The sequence below is a fragment of the Cydia splendana genome, chromosome 1 (genome assembly GCF_910591565.1).
Source record: "Cydia splendana chromosome 1, ilCydSple1.2, whole genome shotgun sequence".
Classification (NCBI taxonomy): domain Eukaryota; kingdom Metazoa; phylum Arthropoda; class Insecta; order Lepidoptera; family Tortricidae; genus Cydia; species Cydia splendana.
The window spans coordinates 10,538,263-10,565,292 of record NC_085960.1 but is presented as its reverse complement, the minus strand read 5'-3'; the positions used below and the strand labels follow the sequence as shown (position 1 = coordinate 10,565,292).

At 37.2% G+C, this 27,030-nt stretch overlaps 1 protein-coding gene and 1 long non-coding RNA gene across 6 annotated transcripts in view; both read right to left on the bottom strand.

Annotated features, from left to right (window-relative positions):
• Positions 1-1,055: 1,055 nt before the first annotated feature.
• LOC134796269 (neuronal synaptobrevin-like) lies at positions 1,056-24,289 on the bottom strand. Of its 5 annotated transcripts, XR_010144912.1 has the most exons (8): positions 23,864-24,285; positions 8,628-8,748; positions 7,821-7,899; positions 6,743-6,822; positions 6,398-6,449; positions 6,220-6,323; positions 4,743-4,779; positions 1,056-4,464 (listed from the first exon to the last, which is right to left on the bottom strand). XR_010144912.1 is itself a non-coding variant. In XM_063768345.1 (7 exons), coding segments are annotated over exons 1-6 (342 nt in total). In that variant the 5' UTR covers positions 23,866-24,285; the 3' UTR covers positions 1,056-4,464; positions 4,743-4,771. The 5 variants fall into 5 exon arrangements, 3 of the variants coding, with proteins under 3 accessions (XP_063624415.1, XP_063624393.1, XP_063624405.1); XR_010144911.1 differs by having other exon boundaries at positions 6,220-6,449; positions 23,864-24,288; XM_063768345.1 differs by lacking the exon at positions 6,220-6,323.
• The window catches only part of LOC134796577 (uncharacterized), a 70,426-nt gene continuing 44,451 nt past the window's right edge, over positions 1,056-27,030 (bottom strand). The window contains exon 2 of the long non-coding RNA XR_010144964.1: positions 1,056-2,047. This is a non-coding gene — a long non-coding RNA (uncharacterized LOC134796577). The remainder of the gene's footprint in view (positions 2,048-27,030) is intronic.

The window sequence follows — 27,030 nt, the reverse complement described above, 5'->3', positions numbered from 1 at the left end:
TTCAATATGGCCGACTTTTTTTTTTTAATTTTTTCTAGTTTGTCCTAGCGCGCTGAAATTTTGGTCACGGAATCTCGGGGTCCCCTAAATACCTATGAAAAATTTTTTTTGGAATAATGCTACAATTGCGGGAAAACTGGCCACTTCTATTTTGTATGGCAACTTTTAAACGGTGCGTGATAGGTGGGGGGTGCTCGACCAAATGTCATAGAGGGCCCTGAGACAAAACAAACCGCATTAAAAAAATCGAAATGGCCGACTTTTTTATTTTATTTTTTCAAGTTGGTCCGAGCGCGCTGAGATTTGGCATGGCGGGAGATAGAGGCCTCTAGATTCCTATGAAAAAAAAGTTTTTTTGGAAAGAATCCAAGATGGCGGAACAATAAATTTCCATGTTACAGAATGTTCTGAGAACATTCTCGAGAACGTTTCCGCTTTTTGGGAATGTTCTGCAATTTGTACATTGCTACTTGCTAGGGAAGACTCATAAATATTACAACCTGATTATAGCATTTTTTTGCGCATTGTATTTTTAATTCGTTGTTTAGGTTTAGATACAAATAGTCTTATCCTCCACAATTGAAGGCTCTATGATGCATAATTTATAAGTAAGTACGACAGCTGAAGAGAAATGTGTATAGGCTCTCCTACGGAGTAGAGGTATCCCCCCCTGTATAGAAATGTGTAATCATATGTGCTAAGCGAATAGTATTGCTGACTGTACCTACCTACCTACCCTGTACCACTTTTAAAGATAGTTTCATCTAGGGTCATTGCGCTAGTTTTAGTCTGGCTCTAGTTTTCGTCCACTTGACGAAATTTTAATATAAACCTACATTGCTGCACAAATTTGGACTTATTGCAATCGTTAATATCTAAACAATTTATCTATCTACATAAAAAATATATTTTGCAAGAAGCAAATTAAAAATGAAATGTATTATTGCTAATTCGTCAAGTGGACGGAAACTGACACTGGACGGTAAACTGACGCAAAGGTAGTTTTAAGTATGGTTTCATCTATAGTTCGGGGTAAATAGAAATAAAAGGCACAATAATAATATTCTAACATAATTAATGTTGGTTTATTTATTTAAGCAATAATAATACATGGCACATAACTTATTATGCTATGTATACACGGTGAATTACAATATGTAAATATTTACCAAATATTTGCCTGATAATTCATTAAACTGATTAAGTTTAATTTTTTAACGTTTAACAGTTATACTTATAACGTGTTTACATATAAATACATTTTTATAAGAAATTAAGTTTTAATTACCCATAAAAGAAAGGTAGGTAAATGATATAAGTCTAATTATATATTTCTTAATAAAATTTCGTTAAAATTACGCTTTAATTCTTTTTAACACAAGCATTTACTTCTAACGATTCAAGACAAATTGCAAATTAGGTACCTATTGTCTGTCAAAGCGAATTTTGCATCAATTTTGCAACCCATAGTGTCAAAGTGCCACCATAAATGTCAAATTCCTATAAAAATATGACGGCTATAGTGGCGCGTCCCCATTTTGTCGCTGTAAGGTCGGTGCAGAGTTAGCTTAGACGGAGTTTAGGTATAATATGTTTATTTTAAAAACGATATTAATTAAATAAACATAAGTAGTGAATAAACATAATTTTAGGTAATATATTCTTACGACATCCCCATTAAAACAGACTACTTAATCATCATCAAAAGGATTAATTGAATAATAAATAATGTAAAGTAAGTAGGTACCTACTTATCTAAAAGGTAACGTCTTTTTTACCCTTTAATCAATATTTTAAATAACTTAGTGTCTAAACTAGTCTCATCACATATTGAAATTTAATATAAATCCACTTTTCATGAATGAAACCTTCTGTTTGCTCAGACCTCTTAACCTTCACGATTCGAAACATCAAAAATAATTAGTTAAATTTAAGTTTCGTATTTCAGTTCAATTTCACACCCCACACCTGCACGGCTACCACGAGTTGGCATTTGTCATTTACGTTAGCGACAGCGTGAACTCGATCGTATTCCCTCTCTATCGCACTAACCCATCAGTGGCATCAGTGCGCGGGAGACCGACTCCGATCGAGTTTATGCTGCGAATTTTATTACGGGGAATGACAAAATAACAAGATGGAAACAAATTGTTCTAAGTAGGTATTGGTACCTATTCTCATGATTAGTGGTTTTACATAATTTTACACTATGCATTTTGAGTCTTTTCACAATTAAGTTACTTACCTGTGGTCATATTCGCAGCAAAAATAAACAGGTGTACCTTATCATTGATGAACCGTTGTTATCTACTCTGAAACTTGCTCATTTTATAATGTCTTGTTAACCCTTATAATAAATATGAGCCTGAATATTCCCACAAAAGAAGTTTTAAGTTTTCGTATTTTAGGATCTTAATATAATATGACCACAAATAATGTACACAATACCCAACACCAGTGAAGAGGTATCTTTATTTTCTGATTTATTGCAGCATGTTAGTACAAATACATGTCAACAGTTTTCGGTTCAAACCTTTTCACTAATGCAATATTCTTATTTTAAAGTATAAATCTATTTATAACATATACTGTATGTGGTGTATTTTTTACCTTACCTTACAGTGATTTTTATAACTTCCATTTTCGAATTATTATTAAGAACACCCATCTATCAATTATTAATTAAGTTCAGATTTTTGAATTTTAATAACTCGTTAATCAATGCTATTTTGACTGATATAACTGGTACTGGATGTATTTAAAAAAAATCGAAAATGTAGGTCAGTAAGTAGTTGTAACAATTTCAGTAGGCTATGAATACTATACCTAAAAAACGACTCAACACGACGTGCATATGCATATCTATTCTTGTAGAGTTTTTTCTATGGCCCGTTTATGCCCGTCTCAATTCTTATGGCTCAGAAGAATGAGACCAGCACAAACCCTGCGTATTTTAATATAAGTAGGTACTTATTAAGAGAGATACTGCGCGATACTGGGCCAACCCTGGCCCCAGAACGATATCGGTCCTAGGATTGACACAATACTGAGGCCTTATATCCGGCCACAATAATGTCTAAATCTAAAAACTAATTCATTGTTACCCATACATGGCTTATTATAAATTTCATTTTCTGGAACTCCACTTAATTTACTAATGACTGGTTTTAATCCAACACTGGCCAATTTCCCCAATGGATAAACATTTATCTTTATTAACTTTAACTCGCTTTTAGCCTATGTGTGGTTACAATAAAAACACCTAATTATAGTGAAACTTTTTACACTTTCTAACTACAAAGCTGTTTTTACATACAATACACACAGAAAAAGATATAAGGTACATATCTGTTACAACATGGTTATGTATAATTATTTAAAAAATATTGGCCAGTCACGATTACAAGAGATCGTAGGAATGAACATTATTTTTTTAGTCTAATTCTATTTATTACAAACAACAACATGAATATTATAAATTTTCGTTTCAAATAGAAATCACCGCCAATAAGTACCTATATTATGTTATGTTAGGTAGGTACTTAGTTTAAACAGCTACAAAATGCCTGTAGACTGACTAAAACTAACCGAATAAGCAAACCATTCTAAGTCGTTCGTTATTCACATCCATTAGGTTACCCAATTAAAAAGTAATATATTTGCGTACATAGAAGCAGTAAAATGATTCTAAAATGTAATATAAGTATTTGTTTAAGTACTATTTTTCTGCCTAGTTACTTAATTTTATAGGAAAGTCGACCAGAACGACAATGTCAGCTGCGACTATTCTACGTGAGATCAATATCCATGTATTCAACATTTAAAAAGTTTACGAAACTCCATACTTACAAGATAGAAACATATTCATATAGACGTTTTATCCAAGAGCAACAGTTAAATTATTCGAAATTGAAAATATAAATTCAAAAACATCGGCGTATAAAATAAACACAATCGGTAATAATGATTATTAAGAAACTTGGTCCGAAATAAAAGAAAATTTGAGTCTAAAAATTTTAAAATTTCTCTTAGGTCGATCTCATTAATCAGATATTCAATGTTGGAAATTGGTGATATGGTCGTTTTCAATAAGCTTTAGGTTGTGTATAGCGTTTAGCAAATTACAGTTGTTATTCTAAGATAAACATTTTTAATAACGAAAACTCATCTAAAAATACTTTTCTTAAAGTCAAGACGGTTGATAGTGATGTGAAGAAAATACAGTTTTCTAAACTTTTTGCTTTAGGCCCTCTGCACACTAAGGGCACGTCAGGCACGTGAGTACGAATAGAGACTGGACCTAAGTTAACGCCGCACCTGAGTGTACGGTGGGCCTAGTAGAATAAATAGTTTTATGTAGGGAATATTGATATTGGGTACATCGAAGGCGGTGCTGATTGAACTCGAGGACAGGTAAAAAATGGTGAAATTAGGCTGTACGTAATGGAATTCTGTAGAGAGTTTCTGAAAAGAAAAATATAGAATTGAATAATTTGAAGATAACTAATAATATAAACAATTAAAATAATTGGTATTGTCATCATACTATTATGTGGCTTTGAGTACTTAGATGTAGTTAAACTACAGTGGCTACAAAGTGCTACGCCGTAGCCAGTAAATCTCCATGTACCGGAAAATTTTGCTACGCGCGTGAGTGAAATACGTGTGACATGCGCCTACAAAATACAAATACAAATACAAATGTTTATTCTAGATGTTCATCTGAATAGTTAGGTACTTACCTCAGCCATCTATCATCCGTACCCGATGTTTACAGACCTAGAAAAAGAGTTCAAGTTAGATTATCGCTCGTCTAAACCACGCCATAATGATAATGATAACGTATAGAAAGACAGATTGTCAGTGTTTCACGATACGTAGATGGTCAAAATTGGTGCATTTTGATTGATTAACAAACTTACGATGAAACTTTTGCAATAGGTACAAAATTATGGATTTCTAATGTCGTTGCTTATCATGAATAGTGGCACAACTCAAAGTGAAATGCTATTGCATTTAATATTCTATCTTTTACTAGCAAGATTTAAAATCGAACGGCATTTCATTTTGTTTTATACCACTATTCATGATAAGCGTCGATGTATTCACTAAGATAGGCATCAAAAATATATCCTCATATCAATTTGATGTAAGTAAATAGCATACCACTTAAATCCTAAGTGTCAAATTTATGTAGGTATTTTGTAATATATGATTATTGTCACAAAAGCAAATAGTCGGGGTACAACTTGGGAAAAGCATTACATTCTTGGAGAGAAGAATAAAGCAATTGGTTTTATTAGTAAAAATATAGATCTCTTAGAAGTTTTTTTTATTCAAATGTACCTATACGAAATATATACAGCAGCATCAGAGGCAAAAACAAAACGTATGCAAAATAAAGCACGCGTTGTTTACTATTCAAATTCATCCCGTGTCCTTAAAATGCTTCGAAAATATAACAAAGTTAGCTGTGTTAAATAAATATAAAGGAAACAATTTAATTCTCTGGCATTTTCTGTTGGTATACCTAATATTTAAACTTTCGCGTTTTGAATACATATTAACCGTCTATAAATGTGAGTTTAGTAGATTGTTAACCAAGGGATGAAATGATGCCTTTCACCCGAGTTAAACACTCTACTTTTCATTTCGAATACGAGGAAAGTAAAATGCATGTGTTTTTTTAAAAACATGAGTGAATATAAATTTTTATAGTATTTTTTGAGTACTTTCAATTAACAATTTAGGCAAAAGTATCGTTATTTATGGAATGGGAAGTCAAATATCAGAATGGAATTTGTATAACAAATCCATTTATACCCAAATTTTAATTGCTTATCGTAAAAAAATTTTTAAATCGTACTTGGAACCTAAAATGCTCTAGTGGAGAAACGTATCATTTTCTGCACACCTTTTAGAACAACAATGATCCTCTTTCAGAGCATGAGAAATGAAAAATATATTTTCTGCTGTTCTCTTCACATTATGTTTTCTTGGACGTTGAATTAAGTGACCTTTTGTATTTAAGCTAAACGACCTATGTACTGTACTTACCTACCCACAATATAAATTTGAATAGCAAACTAACCATGTATATATAGACATATCGAAATGACATTACACATTATTCGCCAGAAACATGTTTTACGAAAGGACACACAGATAAAGCCAACATTTAGGTATCATCAACTCAACAACGACAAGACGCCTACTTACCAAACTAGGCTTAGTTTTAACGCAATAAAATAACGTTATACTATGAACATTATAACAAGTTACTTCTAAATGAAACTGCTCCAAAGTTGTTCACACACAGTTGGCTGAAAATGTTGAAAAATTAAGATTAGTCTAATACAGTGATGTGCCGTAGAGTCGGGGTTGGCAGGGTACTTACCTATAATCAGAGCCAAGATGACGATTCCGATCACAGCTGCGATTATCATCATCTGAAAGCAGAATTATTATCATACTTAAACAAACTAACAAAGATTAACAAAGGCCGAGTTATAAACTAATAATCAAATCGACTGACAGTTGACAGCTGACAGATCATATCCATTAAACGTTTTATAACAAAAAAAAAATAACTGAATCCGGCATCTGATGTTTAAAAACATTTCTATTTCCAGTATAGTCAAGTAGGTGTTTAATTTGTTAGTATTACATACTACACGTTAAAGTTTACAACTATAAGTTTTTATAGGAAATAACATACACATATATAAGTACATATATGTACCTTTAAATTCTGCAACCAGAATTTGCTTTTCAGCTTCCCGGCCTGTTGCTCAAACTGTGATGCGCCATGCTGGAGTGCGTCTGAAGTTTAACACCAAACTGAGTTTAGTAAGAAGAAATACTGTGTAAGGTCATCTTTACAAAAGGTATTACGGATACTACCCGTACTTATTTCCGTCATCCTTTGTATTGGGAATGGTAGGGTTAGAGTCTCTCGAGCTAAGGCGCAAGCAAACGCTTGCCTTACTCTATTGTCTGCTTTTAAGAAATCATATTGACAACCCATCCGTTCTGGAGCGTATGCGTATTTTTACTTCAGACAACTACATAGCTGCAGTAGGGCGTAGCGCACGTAGAGCCAGAAACCTTTTCGCATATCCAAATGTTCGCACCTATCACGGTTCAAACGCACCCAACGTACCGAGCAATAGAATTACTAAATAACTTCATAGCTACAGTCCAAAACGCAGACATATTCGCAGACAAATGGCCGTCCCTACAACGTAGTATCAGGATTTTTTTTAAACTCTACCTATGTTAATATGATATTTTTATTTTAAATCTCTATGTAACTTAGTAATACATAAATGTATGTTTAATTCTAGAGATAGTTCGAGAAGTGTATAATGTGTGTAATACAAGTGTACTAATTTTATGATACTGACAACATATGTACCTAATAAACCCTACCTACCTTGTTGGTTGTACCTGTTTAACCCATTTTATATGTGCAATAATAAATATTTTTTCATTTTTCATTTCATTTCATTTTAATGCACCTATTAACAGTATAAGTGTCTTGGCTGGAGCTGTAAACTTATACTTAGTGTTTGCCTGAATGAAGAATAAAGGCAATTCATAATTATACCTATAACCAGACATCGTGAATTTTATAGCATTTTCGGTGCAGCGAAGTGGTGTCTACAAATTTCAACCCTAATGATTAATTTGCGTTAATTACGTTCCGCTCCGCTGCACCAAAAATGCTATAAAATTTACGATGTCTGTACCTATATGACAAATCAAATCAAATATATCAAGAATTATATTAATAATAATCTTCCATGTTTGTCTATTACCTGCTCTATCATCAAGCTCTGAGAGCTTAGAATCGCGCTCCAGCACCTTTTCGACGTTTGTTTTCATGATGTCCACCACCTAAAATGAGCAAATTAATATTAAATACGTAGGTCTGGATCGTTTGCACGTATAGGGTACCTGTACGCAACTGTTAACAAACTAATTATGAAACCTCCCGCAATAATTGAATGTTTAGTGCAACCGGTGCAACCTCTCTTTTACCTATACTAGCTGTATTAGTAAACATGAAGCATTTAAGAACACCGTAAACACATCTATGATACATTTTTAACCGACTTTAAAATTCCAAAAAAAGAGTGGTTCGGAATTCGGTTTTGTTTTTTCCCCGTTTTTTTTTTTTAAACCTTAGAATACCCGTCATTTCTCAATCAAAATGTTTTTTTGTGAAAGTATACTTATTCATCTAGGTCTAATAATAAGATTCATGAGGAAAACTTCGCAAATCTAATAGAAATGTATAATACATGTATATTACTTATATTAAACTGTAGGTATTCTAACAATATGGCACACCGATCTTATATCAACATATAATGATAGGAACTATCTCGCCGTAAATATAAATAACTTACTAAGCATTTATTACCGTACGATATTTATACAGCGATCGGGAAATGGGACACCTAAATGATAAATAACACTGTCATAAACAAACAACCTGTAGGATTAAAGTTGTTTCATATGTAACCGTTTATCAATTCTAATAATATTTATAATTTATGTCGACTAACATCGGGTGGAATAAGTAGCTTTTTAGTATTAAATAAGCTTATGATATGAATTACCTCGTCAACTTGCGCCTGTGTCTGCTGGAGGCGACGTTGCGCGGCGATCTGCTGGGGCGTCTTGGGCCCGCCCACGGGCATTTCGCCGTCGCCGGCAGGCGCCAGTCCGCCCTCGGTCGCCCTGTAATATACACCAATACATAAGTATACTATGTATCTCGATTATTGACGAGCCTTTATAAGAAAGAAAAGAAGAAAAGAAAAGAAAATATTTATTAGTAACATCGTTACAAGTCGGTTTGTAAATTTGCATTTAAAGCATTATATCAAGCTAACATATCATTATTAGTGTATAAATAGCATCAACATTAATGTAGATATTACATTTTGTACATAATAATATATTCCATACATTTATTTATTATTTACTAATTCATTTATATCATAAATTTGCGCCTGCAGGACCCATTTTTAAGTTTATTTTTAAATACATGTGAGGAAGGTGCATCCCTGATACTGACCGGTAGCTTATTGTATATTAGAGGGCCGAGGGCGTAGACTGACCGTTTTGATTTCGCGAGCTTGTGGGGCACGGAGGCAAGCTGTCCCGCGTTTTTATTGCTACGCAGACTATATTTTGTATTAGCTGATTTAGTTGCAAACTCTTTGCTATTATTGTGCGTAAATATTGCCACATTTTGGATTAATTTTTTTTTTTTTTAGAAATTTAATTCAGGCAACAAGGCCCATATTACAAATACCTTACAGACTAACATACATATGTATTTTATAAACTTAAAACTAAACACTATTTAGTCGACAAAACGGCGTGGCTCCGTTGCATCGGCTGCTCTTGTGTCGGATTCGGCAGTTTGCCCCGGAACCTCCGAAACACGACACCTTTCGGCCAGAAGTCGACGCACTCGATGGTTCCCTGCAGCGGTCGCGGCACGCGCACCACAAAAGAGTTGAAGTGCACGTAGTGGCGCGATCGAAGCTGGAACACCCTCAGCGTGTAGCCGGTCTTCTGGTGTACATACTCCACCACTTCAGCAGCCGTGGCGGTGTAATGCAGGCGCGATACGTACAGCGCCTTACTCGGTGTAGCAATCCGCAAGCCAGAATTAGCCGGTTCGGCGGTACCACACTGAGTCTTACGAGGCGCCGTGCGCGCCTTCTTCTTTCTTGATACCACTGTGAAATCCTCCTCATCCACACTGGTAACAGGGAGCTTCTCCTTGGGAGCCGCTCGATCTTCGGTACCCTTTACAGGTACACTAACCCGGTTCGGTGCGACTTTCGGACCGGCGACGACATCCGCGTAAACACGATGACGTGATTTGGAGGAGGCGGGGGGAGGGCGCGCGCGCGGGAGGCTCGCGGGCGGCAACACAGCTGATGCGACACATTTTACAGTGTCAGCAACTCGCAAACTGACCGACTCGGCGCTCGTGGCTTGCCGGTCATCGCACTTGAAATTCGACGCCGCCGACCGAGTAAGGGCACTGTTTCGCAAACTGATGACTTCGTTGCGTAACTCGGTTATAGTGACCTGGGCTGCATCAAACTTCGAAATGATATCTGCTAGACTTGTTTTTAGGGCCACGATTTCCTTCAACAAGCAGCTAACGTCGACATGATCCGGAATATAGGACGGCAGGCTGGAGGCACCCGTCGTCGTAAACTCTGGAATCCGATCTTCATTCTCCCTTAGAACGTTTATGATGTTCTCGAGGGTCTTCTTCCCGGTTTCATCTCCTCTCCGGTGAGGTACATACGTGCCGGCGATCCCGAGGGACTCGTGCAGCACCTTCTTTGCTGCACAGATATCTTCGACGGAAAAACTCGACGAACAGATCTGGACAGCAGACACCGTGTCCATCACTCCTTCCAGCAGCAGCTTATGTTGCAGAAAGGCGAGGAGCTCGTTCACGATCGGTGCACTCTGTCCGGAGGCACTCATCGCGTCACTTCGCTAGCTGCGGCCGAGCCGCGCTAATTTCGCAATTAATTAAATTAATTGATCATCAATGCGTCCATGTCGCTGCGCGATTAATAAAGATGGAAGTGTCAGTATGCTAAATTGTCGAAAGTACTCGCGAGCAGAGACATCGTCAGGGACCCCTGCTATTGCCCGAACAGCTCGCTTCTGGAGTACAAATACTCTATGCCAGTCTGCTGCTGTAGCCCAAAGTTCGGTACCGTACGTGATATACGCGTGTACTGTGGCAAAGTAGCAGCTCCTGACGACATTTCTGGTCGCAGTACTAGCGAGGCGCTTCAGCGCGTAGCACGCGCTCCCCAGCTTGGCGCACAGCTGGTCGATATGCGCGTCCCACCGTAGCCCGCTGTCTATAGTGAAACCCAAAAGTTTTGTGTCGGTTACCTGCGCACCGTCAGCGTCGTCACCGGCGCACACCGTCGATGGTTGGATCACGTGACCGTTAAGCCTAAATTTCATCCAAAAAGTCTTGCTTTTGTTGAGGGCCAACCCGTTCGCGTTAAACCATTGGCTCAGTTGGTGAAGGGTACTGTTGACGTTTGTCTCCAATTGTTCGTGGGATGCGCCTGTGACGACAGCTGTCACGTCATTATACACAAAGTATGTGGACTATGAACTGGTATAACTTTACCCCGAGATTATGTCAATAGGTCGGTCTTATAATGGGACCGAGACTCTAGAATCTCAGCGATAAATTTTCACCCAAGTGTTTGATTGAAAACTGTCAATTAGGCAATTTCGTCATATTTTTTTTGTTTATATATAATCTGTGAAGCAATTCCAATTGATTTTATGCCGATTATATCACATATGTACTAGTAGGTGATACAGTCAGAATCGGACATTGGATACCGACGTTTGACAAGTGTAGACGTAAACAGAGACTTAATACTCGTACTTACTCCGTATTTTAGTAAAGTATACCGTGTTTTTCTTGATTTTTTTTTACTTTTACTTCTCTTGTTGAGATTGCTAAGGTAAGTTAGCATTATGTTGGACATTCAAATTAAATAGTTATATTTTCTTTCGTGGTGACCGGTAAAAGACCGTGAGTCACGTTTCCTTTATGGTTTATTCACCTTGGTTTCAGTTGTATTTGATCAAATTTCAATGGGTACCTATTCAACAACATCACTTCACCTTACATATATGTTATATTAATGTAAATCATAATCCCCCGCCGCGTCTGTCTCTCTGTGTGTTCGTGATAAACTCAAAAACTACTGAACGGATTTTCATGCGACTTTCATCTACTTATCAATAGAGTGATTATTGAGGAAGGTTTAATTAAGTGTATAATTTGTTAACTCGAGGGGCGGATCGCTAGTCAAAATTAAAGGAGCAGTTGAGAAATAGCGTTAAAGTATAACGACGTACGCCTACTGCGTAGAGCTACAAATTAACTCGCGCAAAAAACAGTTATAAAGTGTATTGGGATATCTTCGAAAGCGGGGTGATTTAGAAAATGATAAAATGTCTACTGAATTAGAAGCTCATTCTACTGTAACACTAGTAAGCAAGCATGATGTCTTGGTAAGTTTAGTGTTACTAAAGTATGAAATGTTTCTGATTTTATAGTTATTTGCCGTTTTTTAAATTACTCCGCTTTCAAAGTTCATCATCATCATCATCATCATCTCAGCCATAAGACGTCCACTGCTGAACATAGGCCTCCCCCTTGGACCTCCATTCGTACCGGTTGGAAGCGACCCGCATCCAGCGTCCTCCGGCGACCTTAACAAGGTCGTCTGTCCATCTTGTGGGTGGACGTCCTACGCTGCGCTTGCTAGTCCGTGGTCTCCACGCTTTCAAAGTTACCCCAATGCATCTTATAATAGGTATATTATGCTTTGAAATTGTTTGTATTGCCGGCTTTGTTTATGTAACCAAATCAATTACCTAGTTTAAATGGGTTTTAGATCCCAACGTTCGCGTAGCTAGCCTCTCTAAGTACCAATTTGAAAAGCATTACAGTAGTAACCTTTGGAAAGATATATATATGTAGATCGCCCTCGGGTCTCAAGTTTCCTAGGCTCTTAGTAAACGTCCCGGAGCTCGCAGTAAGTGTCATATGATATTTATCTATATCTACAAGTACACACCAACATATACATACTTAACTAATTGGCTTTAAAGTTCCTTCGTTTAAAATCAGAATACCAGATGGTATTAATAGGCCTGATTAATTACTGTCCATTCTTATTCAGTGAGTCGTTATATTGGCTTGACAAACCAGTGATAAGTAGTTCTTACCATTTTTAGTGCTGTATAATAAGTAACTATAGACTAAGCCTAGACCTCGTTTTTTTAGAATTTATAGTTCGTTTTTTTTTAGCATTAGAAAGAACTTGAAAGAAGGTAAGCGATCTTGACATGTCTTTTAATTGAAAAACGCTTTTTAAAAATCAGTAATTATTACGCATGAAAGCAGAAGAATATAAATGATCGTATTAGATTCATAATTGTTACATATTTGCCAAAACTTATTTTTTAAATGTGTTTTCCAATTAAAAGGCACATCAAGATTGTTTACCTTATTTGTAATGCTAAAAAAACGAACTATAGTAATAATCAATATAGGTAGTTTTATTACATATAATAAGAATATATATTTTTAAAATTTTGCATATTGGATGTGAATGAATGAAAACACAAGTTTTAAAAAATCAGGGAATGTGTCTTTTTTATGCGTTTTTTATTATTATGTGTTATTGTAGCAAGAAATAACCTTCTTAACTATCTTACTGTCTTAGTACTAAAATATAAATAATAAACCTTATAAATAAGATATACCTAAGTACTTGCGCTTGAGACACACGATAAAACCGCGATTAACAATGTCTGTCTGTTATCAAATGTGACAATAAGCACCTAAGAAGTAATCTGGATCAATTTAGTATTTATTTCTTAAGCAAATACCACGAAAACTTTAACGTTGATAGTTATATTGTACCTACTATAAATAATAAAACAGATGTCCATTATCCCAAATACCACCCTCGCATAAAATGTACATCTAACAACGCCCAGCGGTTCTAGTTACCGTAACAAAGGATGTATTTTTATTACTTTATACTGTACAAATGTAAATATAGCCTCCCACGCGCCGTGAAATATCAGAGTTTATTCAGATAGGATCTCACAGCTTAGCACGTGCGCTTCAAATGGTATTTACTCCAAGGTCCTAATAATTAACCGTGCTCCGTATGTTTGACAAATCTCAAAATAAATATACCTACGGGTGCTTTTACAACAATGTTTTATGACGTGAGCGTGTAGCTAATTATGGTAATTAAACCTGTGTGGGCGTTATTTTAGTTAAAGACTAAGTAATTTGACTTAAGTTCTAGAGGTCATCATCATCATCATCATAATCATCATCATCAGGCTATGGTAGTCTGGACATAGCCCTCCCCTAAAGAGCGCCATAGCGCCCTGTCTTCAGCTTGCCGCATCCAGCATCTGCCTGCAATCTTTCGCAGATCGTCATCCCACCTGGTTGGGGGGCCTCCTACACTACGTTTGCCGAGTCGCGGTCTCCACTCAAGAACGCGTTTACCCCAGCGGTTGTCGGTTCTTCGTGCGATATGGCCAGCCCACTGCCACTTCAGCTTGCTAATTCTTTGAGCTATGTCAATTACTTTGGTTCTCTGTCGGATGCATTCGTTACGAATCCTATCCTTCAGAGAAACTCCGAGCATAGCTCTCTCCATAGCTCGCTGAGCGACCTTGAACAGGTGGACCAACCCTACCGTGAGTGTCCATGTCTCGGCTCCGTAGGTCATGACGGATAGGACGCACTGATTGAAGAAAAAAATTAGAAGTCTGTTATTAAATAGTTACGCTAATGCAAGTTAGTCATATTTAGTTTAGTAATTAGCATAGTATTAAGCATGAAGGTATAAACATTTAGGTATAATTGGGTGTATTTCATTCGCCAACAAACTGTTTCGCAGTTTGGCGAAGTTTTGTAATAGTTTTAAGTGTTTTTTGTTTATTAGCAATAAATTAAAAAAAAAAAAAAACAACAGAAAACTGCGTCACGAAAATGATTTTTTAGTATTTAAGTTTTTTATTATTGTATATATATGTTAGTATGTAAGGTATGTATCTATGGGCCTTAGTAGCCTGAAAATAAATGCTTTGATTGATTGATTGATTGATTGAAAACTTCTGTTTTCAAGCATTGCGGTATGGATGACGAGAAGACTCGGCGTAGTTTCCCAAACGCTGCCCAGCCCAGCTGGATCCTCCTCTTGGTCTCCTTCTCGAAATTGTTTTTACCTAACTGCAGAATCTGCCCGAGGTAAGTGTATTCGGAAACGATTTCGAGAAGGTGACCATTTACGACTATCGGTATTGGATCAATGTGGCCATTGATCATGACTTTGGTTTTATCCAAATTCATGCCAAGACCGATGCGTCGCGAGGCCGAAGCTAGGCCGTCCAGCATCTGGTTCAGCTCCTCTAGCGACTCCGCCATTAAGACTATATCATCTGCGAATCGTAGGTGTGAGATGTAGTCGCCATTTATGTTAATGCCCTTACCTTTCCAGTCCAGCGTCTTAAACATATCTTCCAACGCGCTAATACAGTTTCGGGGATATAACATCCCCCTGTCTCACTCCTCTGTGCAATTGGATGGGTTTAGACTGCTGACCCTGTACTTGGAGTACTTGGACTCTCATGGTGGCAGCTTCGTAAAGATATCTCCACACCTCGATATAACGATAGTCTATTTGGCATCGCTGTAAGGATTCCAGAACAGCCCAGGTCTCGACAGAGTCAAAGGCCTTCTCATAGTCCACAAAGGCTAGACACAGGGGCTGATTATATTCTTCGGACTTCTGTATAATCTGCCTCACTGTGTGAATGTGGTCTATGGTGCCATATACTCCGCGAAACCCTGCCTGCTCTGGCGGCTGGAACTCGTCGAGTCTCCTGGCGAGACGGTTCGTGACCACTCGTGAAAACAGCTTATAGACGTGCCTCAGGAGCGAGATGGGTCTGTAATTTTTAAGGAGGGTTTTGTCCCCATTCTTAAAAAAGAGCACCACCAAACTCCCGCTCCACGCCTTTGGAGTTCTCACACTGTGAAGGACGGCGTTGAAGAGGTTCTGTAATTCCTATATAAAAGGGGCTCCTCCAGCTTTCAAAAGCTTTGATGTTATTCCGTCTTCACCGGGGGCTTTTCCATTTTTAAGCTGCCTCAGAGCTAACACTATCTCGTCTTGGCTGATGTCTGGCAGTTCGTCGGTGTAGTGGCGTGTCAGGGTGGCTCTGGAATCGTGATCGTCTCGTCGGAAATGAGGGGCATGTGCAGCGTATAATCGGCCATAGAAATCCTCAATCTCGGCGAAGATCTCCGGTTTCGACAATACGGTTCTACCGTCGGTCGCGCGTTTTAAGCTTCGTCAGGTGGCTCCTGCCAAGCTGCTGAGTGAATACTTTGGACCCTCGGTATCGCTCTATCGCCTCTTCAATGAGGCGTGTGTTGGAGTTCCGAAGGTCACGCCGTACCATCTTCGCAATTCGCTTGTTCAGGTCTGACCTCTCAGACGAAGTCGCTTGGGTAGTTTCCCGTCTTTTTGTCATCAAGCCGAGGGTCTCGGCCGAAAGTTTAGATTTCCTGCCAGTCCGCTGCGTTCTGCAGAATTTGATGCCCTCGTCCCTCAGAGTTTCGATCAGATTATGTAGGGTCTCGTCAGCGTCATCGGTGGGTTCCAAGGCAACAAATCTATCCCTTAGAAGCTGCTGGAACTTCTCGGTACCCGCCATGATTTGGGATGGGTTAGGGCGGAGCGTGGACTTCATCAGAAGGTTTCTTTCAAGCTTTAGCTTCGTTGATATTCAGAGAGCCACGGAGGATTCGGTGATCCCGGATCTGATCACCGAATCCTATTGAACCTGTTGATCACTGAGACATCTCTGAATATGTGCCTGCTATCCGTCATGATGAAGTCGATCTCATTTTTAGTCACAGTGTCGGGGCTTTGCCATGTCCACTTCCTTTGAGGCTGTTTCTTGAAGAAGGAGTTCATTAAGAACAGTCCCTCTTTCTCAAGGAAGTTGACAAGCATTTGCCCCCTGTGATTCCGAACTCCGTAACCATGCGGGCCTATCCGGGATTCGTTGCCAGTCTGGGTTCCCACCTTGCCGTTAAAGTCCCCCATAACAACATTGAAGTGGGCCTTAGTGGTGTTGTGCAAGGCTTTGGATATGTCTTCGTACATATCCTCCACTTCATCATCCGAGTGTGTCGAGGTCGGTGCGTAAACCTGAATTACCTTCATGCTGTAGCGCTTGGACAGCCGAAGGATCAGGTACGCTACCCTGGTCGACACACTGGAGATTTCTTCAACGTTGTTAGAGAGGGCCTTATTGACGAGGAAGCCTACGCCACCCTGGGATGTTTTATCAGCCTCGCGAAAGTAGAGAAGAAGGATCTAGAGGTCATTAGGTCGTAAATATTTTTTTAATACATTTTTTCCTATGACTTTATTTCATACTTTCAATATTCATACTATACAATACTTTGTCTTCCATACCTCACGCTTACGTCAAAAATTAATAAAATATCGGAGTAATAGTAATATTATTACTATACTTTACTAATTTATTATTCTCTGCCTAATGTCAACATTTTGAGTCTCAGAGGGGAGGAGGAAGAATTAAATATATTACATAGTCTACTCTTTGCCTGACTCTAGTTTGCCATGAGCCACTCTTCTCACTTTTCATGCTGAAGTAACATATACACACACAACATACTATACTATACTATATTTAAGAGACCAAAATTAAAAAAATAAATAAGGGAATGGTAACACTAACTTAAGACGAAACAGGAGCTGAGTTTTAAATATTTTAGGTAAATATACCAGTCTCGCTAACGGAAGCGGCACCTAAAAGTAGTGCGATAAGGATAAGGCGAAAAATCCTGCGTAAAAATCTTAAAAATCGAGGTTTCGTACTCCTCTGTTTCCTCCTCCAAAACTTAACCAATCGTAACCAAATTTGGAAATCTAAATGATTATGAAATTATCTGTGTCGGACCGTTTTGCTTTTTTGGCTAATTGATATCAGTTTTGAATGCCACGCCTCTCATTGCGTCATAGTCAATTAGGCCATTTTGGCCATTTTTGAAGGGCTCTAGCGCCTTAAAAAACAAAAATATCAAAAAAAGTTAAACGGTCCGACACAGATATTGACAATATTAATCTGTGTTGAAAAAATCATTGCTCTAGCTTCAAAAACCACGGAGGAAAACGAGGAGTACGTTTGTATGGAGAAATGACCACTCCCGTTGGCTCTTAATGCCATATACATATATAGTGAGGACCTACACAATTTTGATAGTTATAAGTAAAAAAGAAAGCTTTTTAATCTAATAGGTAGGTAATTTATCCTCGCATTGATACTTCCACAAGCCTCTGCCCGCCAATTATTCCCCCATTCTGCGTCATCACGTCTCGTCTAGTGACCTTGTACTTATTGTCATTCTTTTGCCGACGAAATATCGCAATGGGTTATCAAATATTTATATACCTAGTATTGATATAAATAATGCGTTTTGAATATATGACACATTAGAATAAAAAATGGGTCTCTAATGTTTCCCAAAAAGTTTTAAGTCATTTATAGTGTCCGACCGAAACATGTTTTTTTGCCGAAACCGAAACTGAAACCGAAGGTTCGGCATTGGCCCCAGTTTCGGCCGAAACCGAAACCGAACCTTTTGTAGACTTGTTAAAATCGTTGAAAATATGTCATAAAAACGCTTTTTAGAGGAGAGGCAAATTCGTAGAAACTACCTTATTTACGATTTTCGTAGGTCCGAAAAGGTTTATATACCGACAAGCGGTATTGTTGGAATCAGCATGGTCTACTGATTATCAAAATGCATGCTGTCGCTTCTTAAAGTGGTGGAATGAGTTTTTATGACGTCATAAAGTCGGTAGTAGGTACTAAGTTTTTAACTTTTTTATTTTAAAGATACCATGTGTGCTACCAAATGAAAGGGCTTTGTGAGTAGATTACAAATATGTAACATACTATAGCATTTTCACTACTTGGTCTAACAAATTAGAAGAAAACGTCCTAAAAGTACACAATGCAGAGTTGATTTTGAACTGCTCTACATTGAAAACTACTGAATGGATTATTCTAAAATACATACCAAGTGATTGTGAATATCCTCTATATAATGTTCAAAAATAATTAGCCAGAAATATTAAAAAATAAGAGAAATCGGTACATTAATTTGAATAACAGTATAATTTTCTGGTATGGGAAACTTCTAAAATACGATTTCTTTCACTGAAAATATACCATGTGATGTATTAAATGAAACCGATTTATGAGTAAATTACAAAAAATATAACATACTATACCATTTCCACTATTTGGGCGTTTAAATATATTTGTAATCTACTGACAAAGCCCTTTCTTTTCAGACCCCACATGGTATGTGTTTAGTAAAAAAAATTATATTTAGTAGTCTACAGTAACAGAAATTTATATTGTTACTCAACTTGATGTACCTACTATTCTTATTTTTGGATATATTTGGTTAATTATTTTTAGACATAGTATACACGGTGTAACATGTGTAAACCGAATAATTTTAACCACGCATTTCTGAGGTCAAAAGAAGGAAAAAATGTAATATGAGTTTAGGTCAATTTCGCCAAAAAAAATTTTTTTTTTGTTTTGTTTTTTTCAATTTTTTGAATGTATTTGTACATAAAAAATAAATGTTATTGGTAAACTTGTCACTTAAAATTGATTTTTACATTTTTTTTTCGTAAAACCTACTTTTTGCAAAGTGTTACTTGTCACTTTTTGACATCTATCAATAAGGATATTTAGACTACGTCCCATAGCAGCAACATCACCATCAAAAATGCCTTTTACACTATGTAACAATAAATACTTGTTTTTTTTTAATTAATATTATCTCTGAAACTAGGCAAATTTCAAAAAAGTTTATAGGACATTTTTGTCTCTAAATATGATCAGGAATACGCTGTTAAAATTATTCGGTTTCCTCATGTTACACCGTGTAGAAAATATTCACAATTCTTTTGTATAAAATTTGGACTAATCCATTCAGCCATTTTCAATTTAGAGCAGTTCAAATTCAACTTTGTCTCGTTCCTTGCTTCCTCTCATGCTTCGGCGGGCCTTGTTGCGAAGATTCTCTCCGTGAACAGTGACAACATCTGCCTTCCTTTCCTGCAGGACGCTCTTGGCGAGTGGTCGATTCGGTCGTCTGGAGGGGCGCAGCCTGAGAATCCTGCTTTGCAGAGACTCTGGGACGACACCTTGTGCGAGCGAACATACTCTCAATTGATGGCTCAAGCGGTTAGGGTTGAAGATGTGGCTCGGCTTAAAGCGGCAGGACAACCTGAATCGGGGGCCTGGTTGCAGGCACTGCCTTCGCCACATTTGGGGACCCTACTCGACAACGACACCCTGAGAGTAGGAGTCGCCTTACGGCTGGGTTCCAAGGTGTGCGAGCCCCATCGCTGTATATGTGGAATGGCGGTGGAAGCGAATGGGCACCACGGCCTGAGCTGCTCCCGGGCTGCGGGGCGGTTCCCGAGACACCATGCGATCAATGAATTAATACGTCGTACCATGGTCTCGGCGAACGTGCCTTGCATTCTGGAGCCTCAAGGCTTGAGCCGTACAGACGGGAAGCGCCCGGACGGCTTAACGCTGGTTCCGTGGGCCAAAGGCCGCTGCTTGCTTTGGGATGCAACCTGCGTGAGTACATTTGCGCCTACTCATCTGGCTCCCACTAGCAGGTTGGCAGGCGCAGCCGCGGAAAATGCCGCGAGGCTCAAACGCGTAAAATACGCCAACCTGGAACCAGCGTACGATTTTGTCCCAGTCGCAGTAGAAACCGCTGGGCCGTGGTGTTCAGAGGCAAAAAAGTGTTTTAGAGACTTGGGGCGGCGTCTACGTGACAGAGGGTGCGATCCCCGGTCAGGCTCCTACCTAGTCCAACAGATATCGCTTGCCATCCAGCGCGGTAATGCCGCTAGTATCTTTGGCACTTTTGGGCTGGGTGGGATGGGGCTGATAGATTTTAGTAATGTGTTTAGATTTTAAGTTAGGTCATTTATTTTAGGATATATGTAGATTATTAAGTAGATTTTAAGATTGATTTATGTTAAGTTCGATCTGTTATGTCAATTTGTAAAAATATTTGCTAAATAAACGGTTTTATACTCTGGATTGTATTTTTTTTTTTAGTTTTCTAATAATTTGTTAGACCAAGTGGTGAACATGTTAGACTATGTTATAGGTATATTCGTAATCTACTCACAAATCCACATGCATTTTGATAATCAGTAGACCATGCTGATTCCAACAATACCACTTGTCGGTATAAACCTTTTTTAGTCCTACGAAAGTTGCTATTCTTCAACTTGGCCACTCCACTATTTATACACATTAAGACTACGTCGACCGTCCAGTGGCGCCTTGATTATATTAGGGGAATTGTGTTTTCTAATAAACCAATTAATTTATATTGTTGTCCTACTTGTTCCCCAACTTTTGATCATTGTCATGTGACAATGTGACTAAACATGTGTTTAGTTTCATAGTACGAAGTACGATTTCGTAAGTTTCGGCCCGGCCGAAAGGTTCGGCCGTTTTTTGGCCGAAACCGAAACTACGGCCGAAACGTGATTTTTTGGCTGAAACTGGCCGAAACCGAAACCGAAACCGAACCTTCGGTCGGACACTAGTCATTTATGGTTTGACCGCATTTTCGTTAGTAATAATTTGTTTTTGTCAGAAACGCGTAACTTTTCAGGATTGCTATAAAACAAACCTAACCTAACCTATCTATAGGATAACCTTACGAAAATCCTGAAAAGTCAACGGTTTCAGAATTATGACTAATATGACTTAAAACTTTATGTCAAACAAAGGGACCCCATAAAAAATACTACCTAAGTAAGATTACGAGTACCTCTGTACCGGTCAGTCCTCAAAATCGTTAATATATGTATATATTTTTTTGTTTTAGAGTTATGGCCAAGTAAAGATGTCTTTCTGATGGCAAGTCTAAGGTGGCAGCTTCAATATGGGTATGCATATTTATTTATTTCGCGTGTTTCACAACGTTAGCGGCTGGCACAGACAAGACATCCTCCAGACTGAGCATAGTAGTTCTACCCCCTCTGCCACAAATACGGTAGTTTTACTCCATTTTCGAGTCGAAAGTGTCTTTGTGTGACGTCCGTGTCTTTGAACGGACCAATCACGGCACGGGACCTCGCTCACCTCGTCCCCCGCACCCCCGTATTTTTGGTAGCATCGGTTTCATGAAATAATTGCTCTAAACTCCGTCTAGAGGAAGGCGTAACTGTTCCAGTTCCTATCATTCGAGGGCAGTGGCAATTTTTGTGTGTGTTCTGTGTACTCAAACTTCGTAAGCCAGAGATCACTTTAGCGCCGCTGACATTTTTTTTGCTGTGCTGTGCCACTCTGTAGTTACGCCTATCTATACCTACTACATATTCTTCTCAAAGTAAGAAAGAGTTATCTATATCTATATAGTAGTAAATAATCGGTATATTTATGGTATTTATATTTTAACAAAAATTTTTGGCATACCAGGCCCTACCAGCTATCTTTGGCACCAAAGTGAAATTTGCTAAATTAGGTGCAGATAAATGTGATTCGGTCTGGTCTGTAACAGAACTAACGACTCTACTATAGATCACATCTGTAAACTTTGCGAACGTCATGCGGGTCTTATCTGATTATACAAATCGCTGGTAGGTTAGGATGTAATTCAATTAACCTGGATAAAACATAAGTAGGTACTTTCGATTTTCAATTGTCCTATTACTTACTAGATATATATAAATATCTTAGGTATTTAGTGGTTAAATTATAACAAACACGAATAATTTGAGATAATCTTAAACAGTCATTTAAAATACCTACTTTCTTCCTGTATTAAGTTTTATAATATATATAAAATTTTCTTATAAAATTTCCTTAATGTGGACATGTGCATATTCCGTTATGGTACGTCATATTCTCAAGTCGAATAGGACACGAGGAATCTAATAAATCAGACGTTTACAATGTGTAGATACATTGAACTTATATTTAACTTAAATAATAAAAAAAATATTAGCATATGCTGCCCAGCAGTGGGACGTGTATTAGATACGTCCCACTGCTGGGCACAGGCCTCCTCTCAAGCACGAGGGGGTTTAGGCTATAAACTTATTAAATAAAAATGCCTTTCTTAACATATTAGGCCACAGTAAAACTATGATGCCACAAAACTTCATACAGTCGGGTAGCTGCATAACCAGGTTCAATCGATACGCAGACGATCAACCCCTATTTTCTGACCCTTATCGGACATGATTTGAATATTAATCTCTATTCACTGGCATTGGCCCATAAACTCCAGTTTCACTTTTCATTATTGGAAGTATTTGCTGTGTTAATAACATTATTGAATATAGTGATATTATTTATCTTTATATGAAGGGTCTCATTAGTCTCATTACCTAATATCGATCGAACTTAACTTAACTTCAAGAAGATCGTTTGATCGTCTAATGTACCTACTGAAATAAATAAATTAAAATAACGAATTATTGTTTTACGCAAGTAGCCATAAGGTAAGTAGGATTACACCCTATTGATGCCCAGGTTCCACTACCTTAATCTCAAAAAATAAAAAGAAATCTCTCTATAAAGTAAATAATCATTAAGTAAATAAGAATATAACGAGTTGGAAACGTGTGTTCGGTTAATGGAGCTCATTTGGCACGCGAGCTCACTTAGCCTCACTTGACGTCTCTCATACTGTTGCTAGGCTTTGGGCACACTGCCAACAGCTGGCAGCGTTTTGGCAGCCATCTGTTTGCATTGTTCAACTTGTTTGCAAATAAAACCCTGTTTCATTTTGAAAGTTTAGATCACAATTAAAATGCAATACCTATATCTCTTCTCTTCTCAAAAAAATTACCTTTGGTGGTAATGTTTTGTATAATGACATTATGAAAATGCTTATTTCTACACAAAGTAGCCTTGTTTTTAGAAAATTAGATTCAAAGAGTCTTTCGTTCCTTGGTAATCGTTCCACAATACGAGTTGCAGGATGGGTAAATAAAAGAAAGTAAGATTTAGCATTATTGAAGTGGCTAGCAAAATAATCACGTTTGATATATGTTCACTGTACTGAAAATATCAATACTATATATCAATGTTTGAATCAGTGTATCAGGTAATATGTATTACTCACATTTTGCCTCTTTCCGATACTTTTTCGACGAAAACTCCTTTAACGGTGACGCTGTTATTGATTGGTCACTTTGTTCCAGCCAACGATGTGAATTCACCGATAAATTTTAATTATGCGTCGATATCGTGTCGTCACGACAGACCACCAAATGATAGATTTTATGAATGGAAACCTCGCACTAGATTTTCCTACTAATGTATCGGGCACTGTTCTATTTTTAGTAGTCAGTTTAACAGGCCATAGAGAGCCTTAATCGCAGTAAATGATATCCGTTGAACACACACAATTATCGACGTACAAATACCCGCTTATTACAGCGGTACTCTTATATAAAATGCGAATTTTCCGAAAATATATTTAGAAGAGAAACCTTCCGCGGCCAGGTTTCCCGATTTGTATGGAAGAGGGCGCGTTAGTTCGCCGTAATATGAAAGCGTTATCTAAAAATATCGTCCCTTTACAGGTAGTTTAATATTGGACCCTAAATACACCATAAAGAGCTTAAATTCGTTTAACTTAAATATCGGTAGCTCTGCTTGTGTGTAGGGTCAGTGTGGTCGTGTGAGTGATGTTTTAACGCCTGCGCCCTGGAGGTTTTGTCGGCGCTAACAAAAATCAATTCCGTACGTGGGTGTTACGTAATGAGACATGTTCGTGTCGCCGAGTCTGCCTACAAACAATTGGTATTAATTACAATAAACTTCTTAATTATTAAATATAAGTTGGATTTGTTTTGAATTGAATATCGCTATTTCAGGGGTCTTTGTAGGTTAATATAAATACTGCAACTTAAGTAATTAATTAACAGGGTTTAACAGGGTCTAACTCTGAAATACATTTCATTCGGCTTTGTCAGAGTGGTTTCGTCAATACTCGTGGTTTAGGTTCCGTGGCCTAAACCACGCATTCATCTAAAACATTTTCAACACACGCAATAAAAAGAAACTGACTCGGCAAAGGTTACATAAAATATATAACGTCGGTGCGAATAAAAAAATCGCTATGTGTTGTTTTACGATTTTGACATATTCCTTTTTCGATTTCCCGTCGACCCATATAAATATTTTTTTATAACTGTATTAGTTTTGAAAATAACTAACAACATTTGTACAAAAAAATACCTATGTGATTTTTTTAGCACATAACGAAATTAAATGCCTTGTCGAGGGTGGTGGCGATAATGTTGCACATGGCGATTTATTGTAGAGTGGATTACCCGACATTTACCCTAAAATCCGCTATGTATCATTTCTCGTCCTACGTTACTTTGGCAACAAATCGCTATGTGTAAACTTTACACATGACGATTTTAATTGAATCAAATTTAAGTCGCTATGTAGCAAAATTCCGGTTAAAATAATTTATATTGTAAAAATTTACGAAAAAAACTGTTGATTTTCTTCATAAGTATCATGTAAAAACCATTGATATACCAGAAAAAAGATATACCAGAAAATACAGGTGCAACAAATATATTACAAACAGGAAAATAAACAGTCTTTTTTGTCTCCTGAAAAGTAGCTAAAAAATACATGGCGATTTTTTTATTCGCACCGACGATAAGTAAACTGAAAAAAATAACTTATGGGATTTATAAAAATGTTTTAAACTTATCATAATTAAAGCAATTGGCGGTAACTAATTTTTAGACATTTCGAGATATTTGAGAAAACGTGAAAATTGATTTCGCGTCACCATAGAGTGAGTTAATTTTAACTGCGACAGAATTTTCATATAATCATGTGTCTTTTTTTATCATATATAGGGTTGTTATCATAAAAATATTATTTTTTTGTCGTTTATTTGAGATACCGCTATTACGCTACGTATTATTAGGTTTTATTTCTTAGTTGTCGCTGTTTCCCTTAGCGTCGGTATATAAAGCTCCCTACAAAAGTAAGTGTATATATTTTGGCTGCAAATGAATAAGAATTGCATACAAAAAACATATTGGTATATTGTAATAATATATTTAATAGTCAAAGATAGAAATTGTAACTTAAATTTAAAGAAAATAAATCATTTTCTATGTTTTTGATGACATGAAACTATGCGCTGGATACAGGTAATTCGTACCAAAATTTCATTCTATTGGATGGTATTATATTTTTCATTGATTTTATTATATTGCGCTTTTTTATTTTCGAATATACCTGCAGGCTTATCCTTTTTCTTTGGAGGTGGGAGCACTTTTGATTTTAATACAATACAATACAATACAATACAATACTCTTTATTGCACACCTCACATACAAGTAGTTTACAATAAATGAACAATAACATAAACAAAGACAATAAATAAATAAATGAATATCTCTATATCTTGCTTTAGTTTTTTGTGAAGTTTTAAACTTTCTCTGAGCAGTTTATTTTTCCTGGCCAACTCCATTAACATTTTTATTTTCCTGCTAGACATAGTAAATCTGAAATATATTTTTTTTCAATAATTTGGCCCGAAAATCGCAACGTAAGAGTTACGTAAGGTCGTGTGCGTCTAAATAAAATATAATATACATATCTATTAAGGATGACTTAAGCTAGACCGGGCCGGGGCCGGGGCGGAGCTTCCGGCGCTTCGTTTTGTATAAATAAATTAATACTGCGTAATTAGCACAAAAAACGAAATACTTATAGGTCGATATTAAGACATCCTTTAATTTTAATTTTTAACTTTATTTCAAATATCTGTTTTTGACGAAGAGTATTTCGTACTCATACCCATAACGAATAATATTAACCTATATAAAATATATGAAACTCACTAAACACCTAACATTCCGATTGTATTTATGTATTTGTGATCCATTGAAATTCAATCAAGTGCTAATTATAAAAAATGACTCTTACCTTAAATCTGTTCAATTAAGCTGGTCACTTTAATTCTCTTTAATCTACTTTTTTAAGCATGAATGGTAATTTCAAAGAATTATGCAAATATTTCTCCTCGCTGGGTTAACAACAATTCGTAATGACAATGAGTTACTAGATAGGTAGGTACTAATTGCACGAAGGACAGTAGGTATCTTGCATACAGAATACTTAGCGATTTGGCCGTAACTAAAGATACGGCCACTCGCCTTCTAATAGTTCGTCTTAAAAAATAGTTTTTTGTAGCAGTTTGGCAGTAATTGACTATATACTGCTATATACCTTAGGAATATTAGACT

Coding starts and splice junctions, on each gene's coding strand:
- LOC134796269 (XM_063768323.1), bottom strand. Junction 7,900..8,627: donor CACAGGCGCAAGTTGACGAG/GTAATTCATATC, acceptor TGCTCATTTTAG/GTGGTGGACATCATGAAAAC. Junction 6,823..7,820: donor AGAGCTTGATGATAGAGCAG/GTAATAGACAAA, acceptor GTTAAACTTCAG/ACGCACTCCAGCATGGCGCA.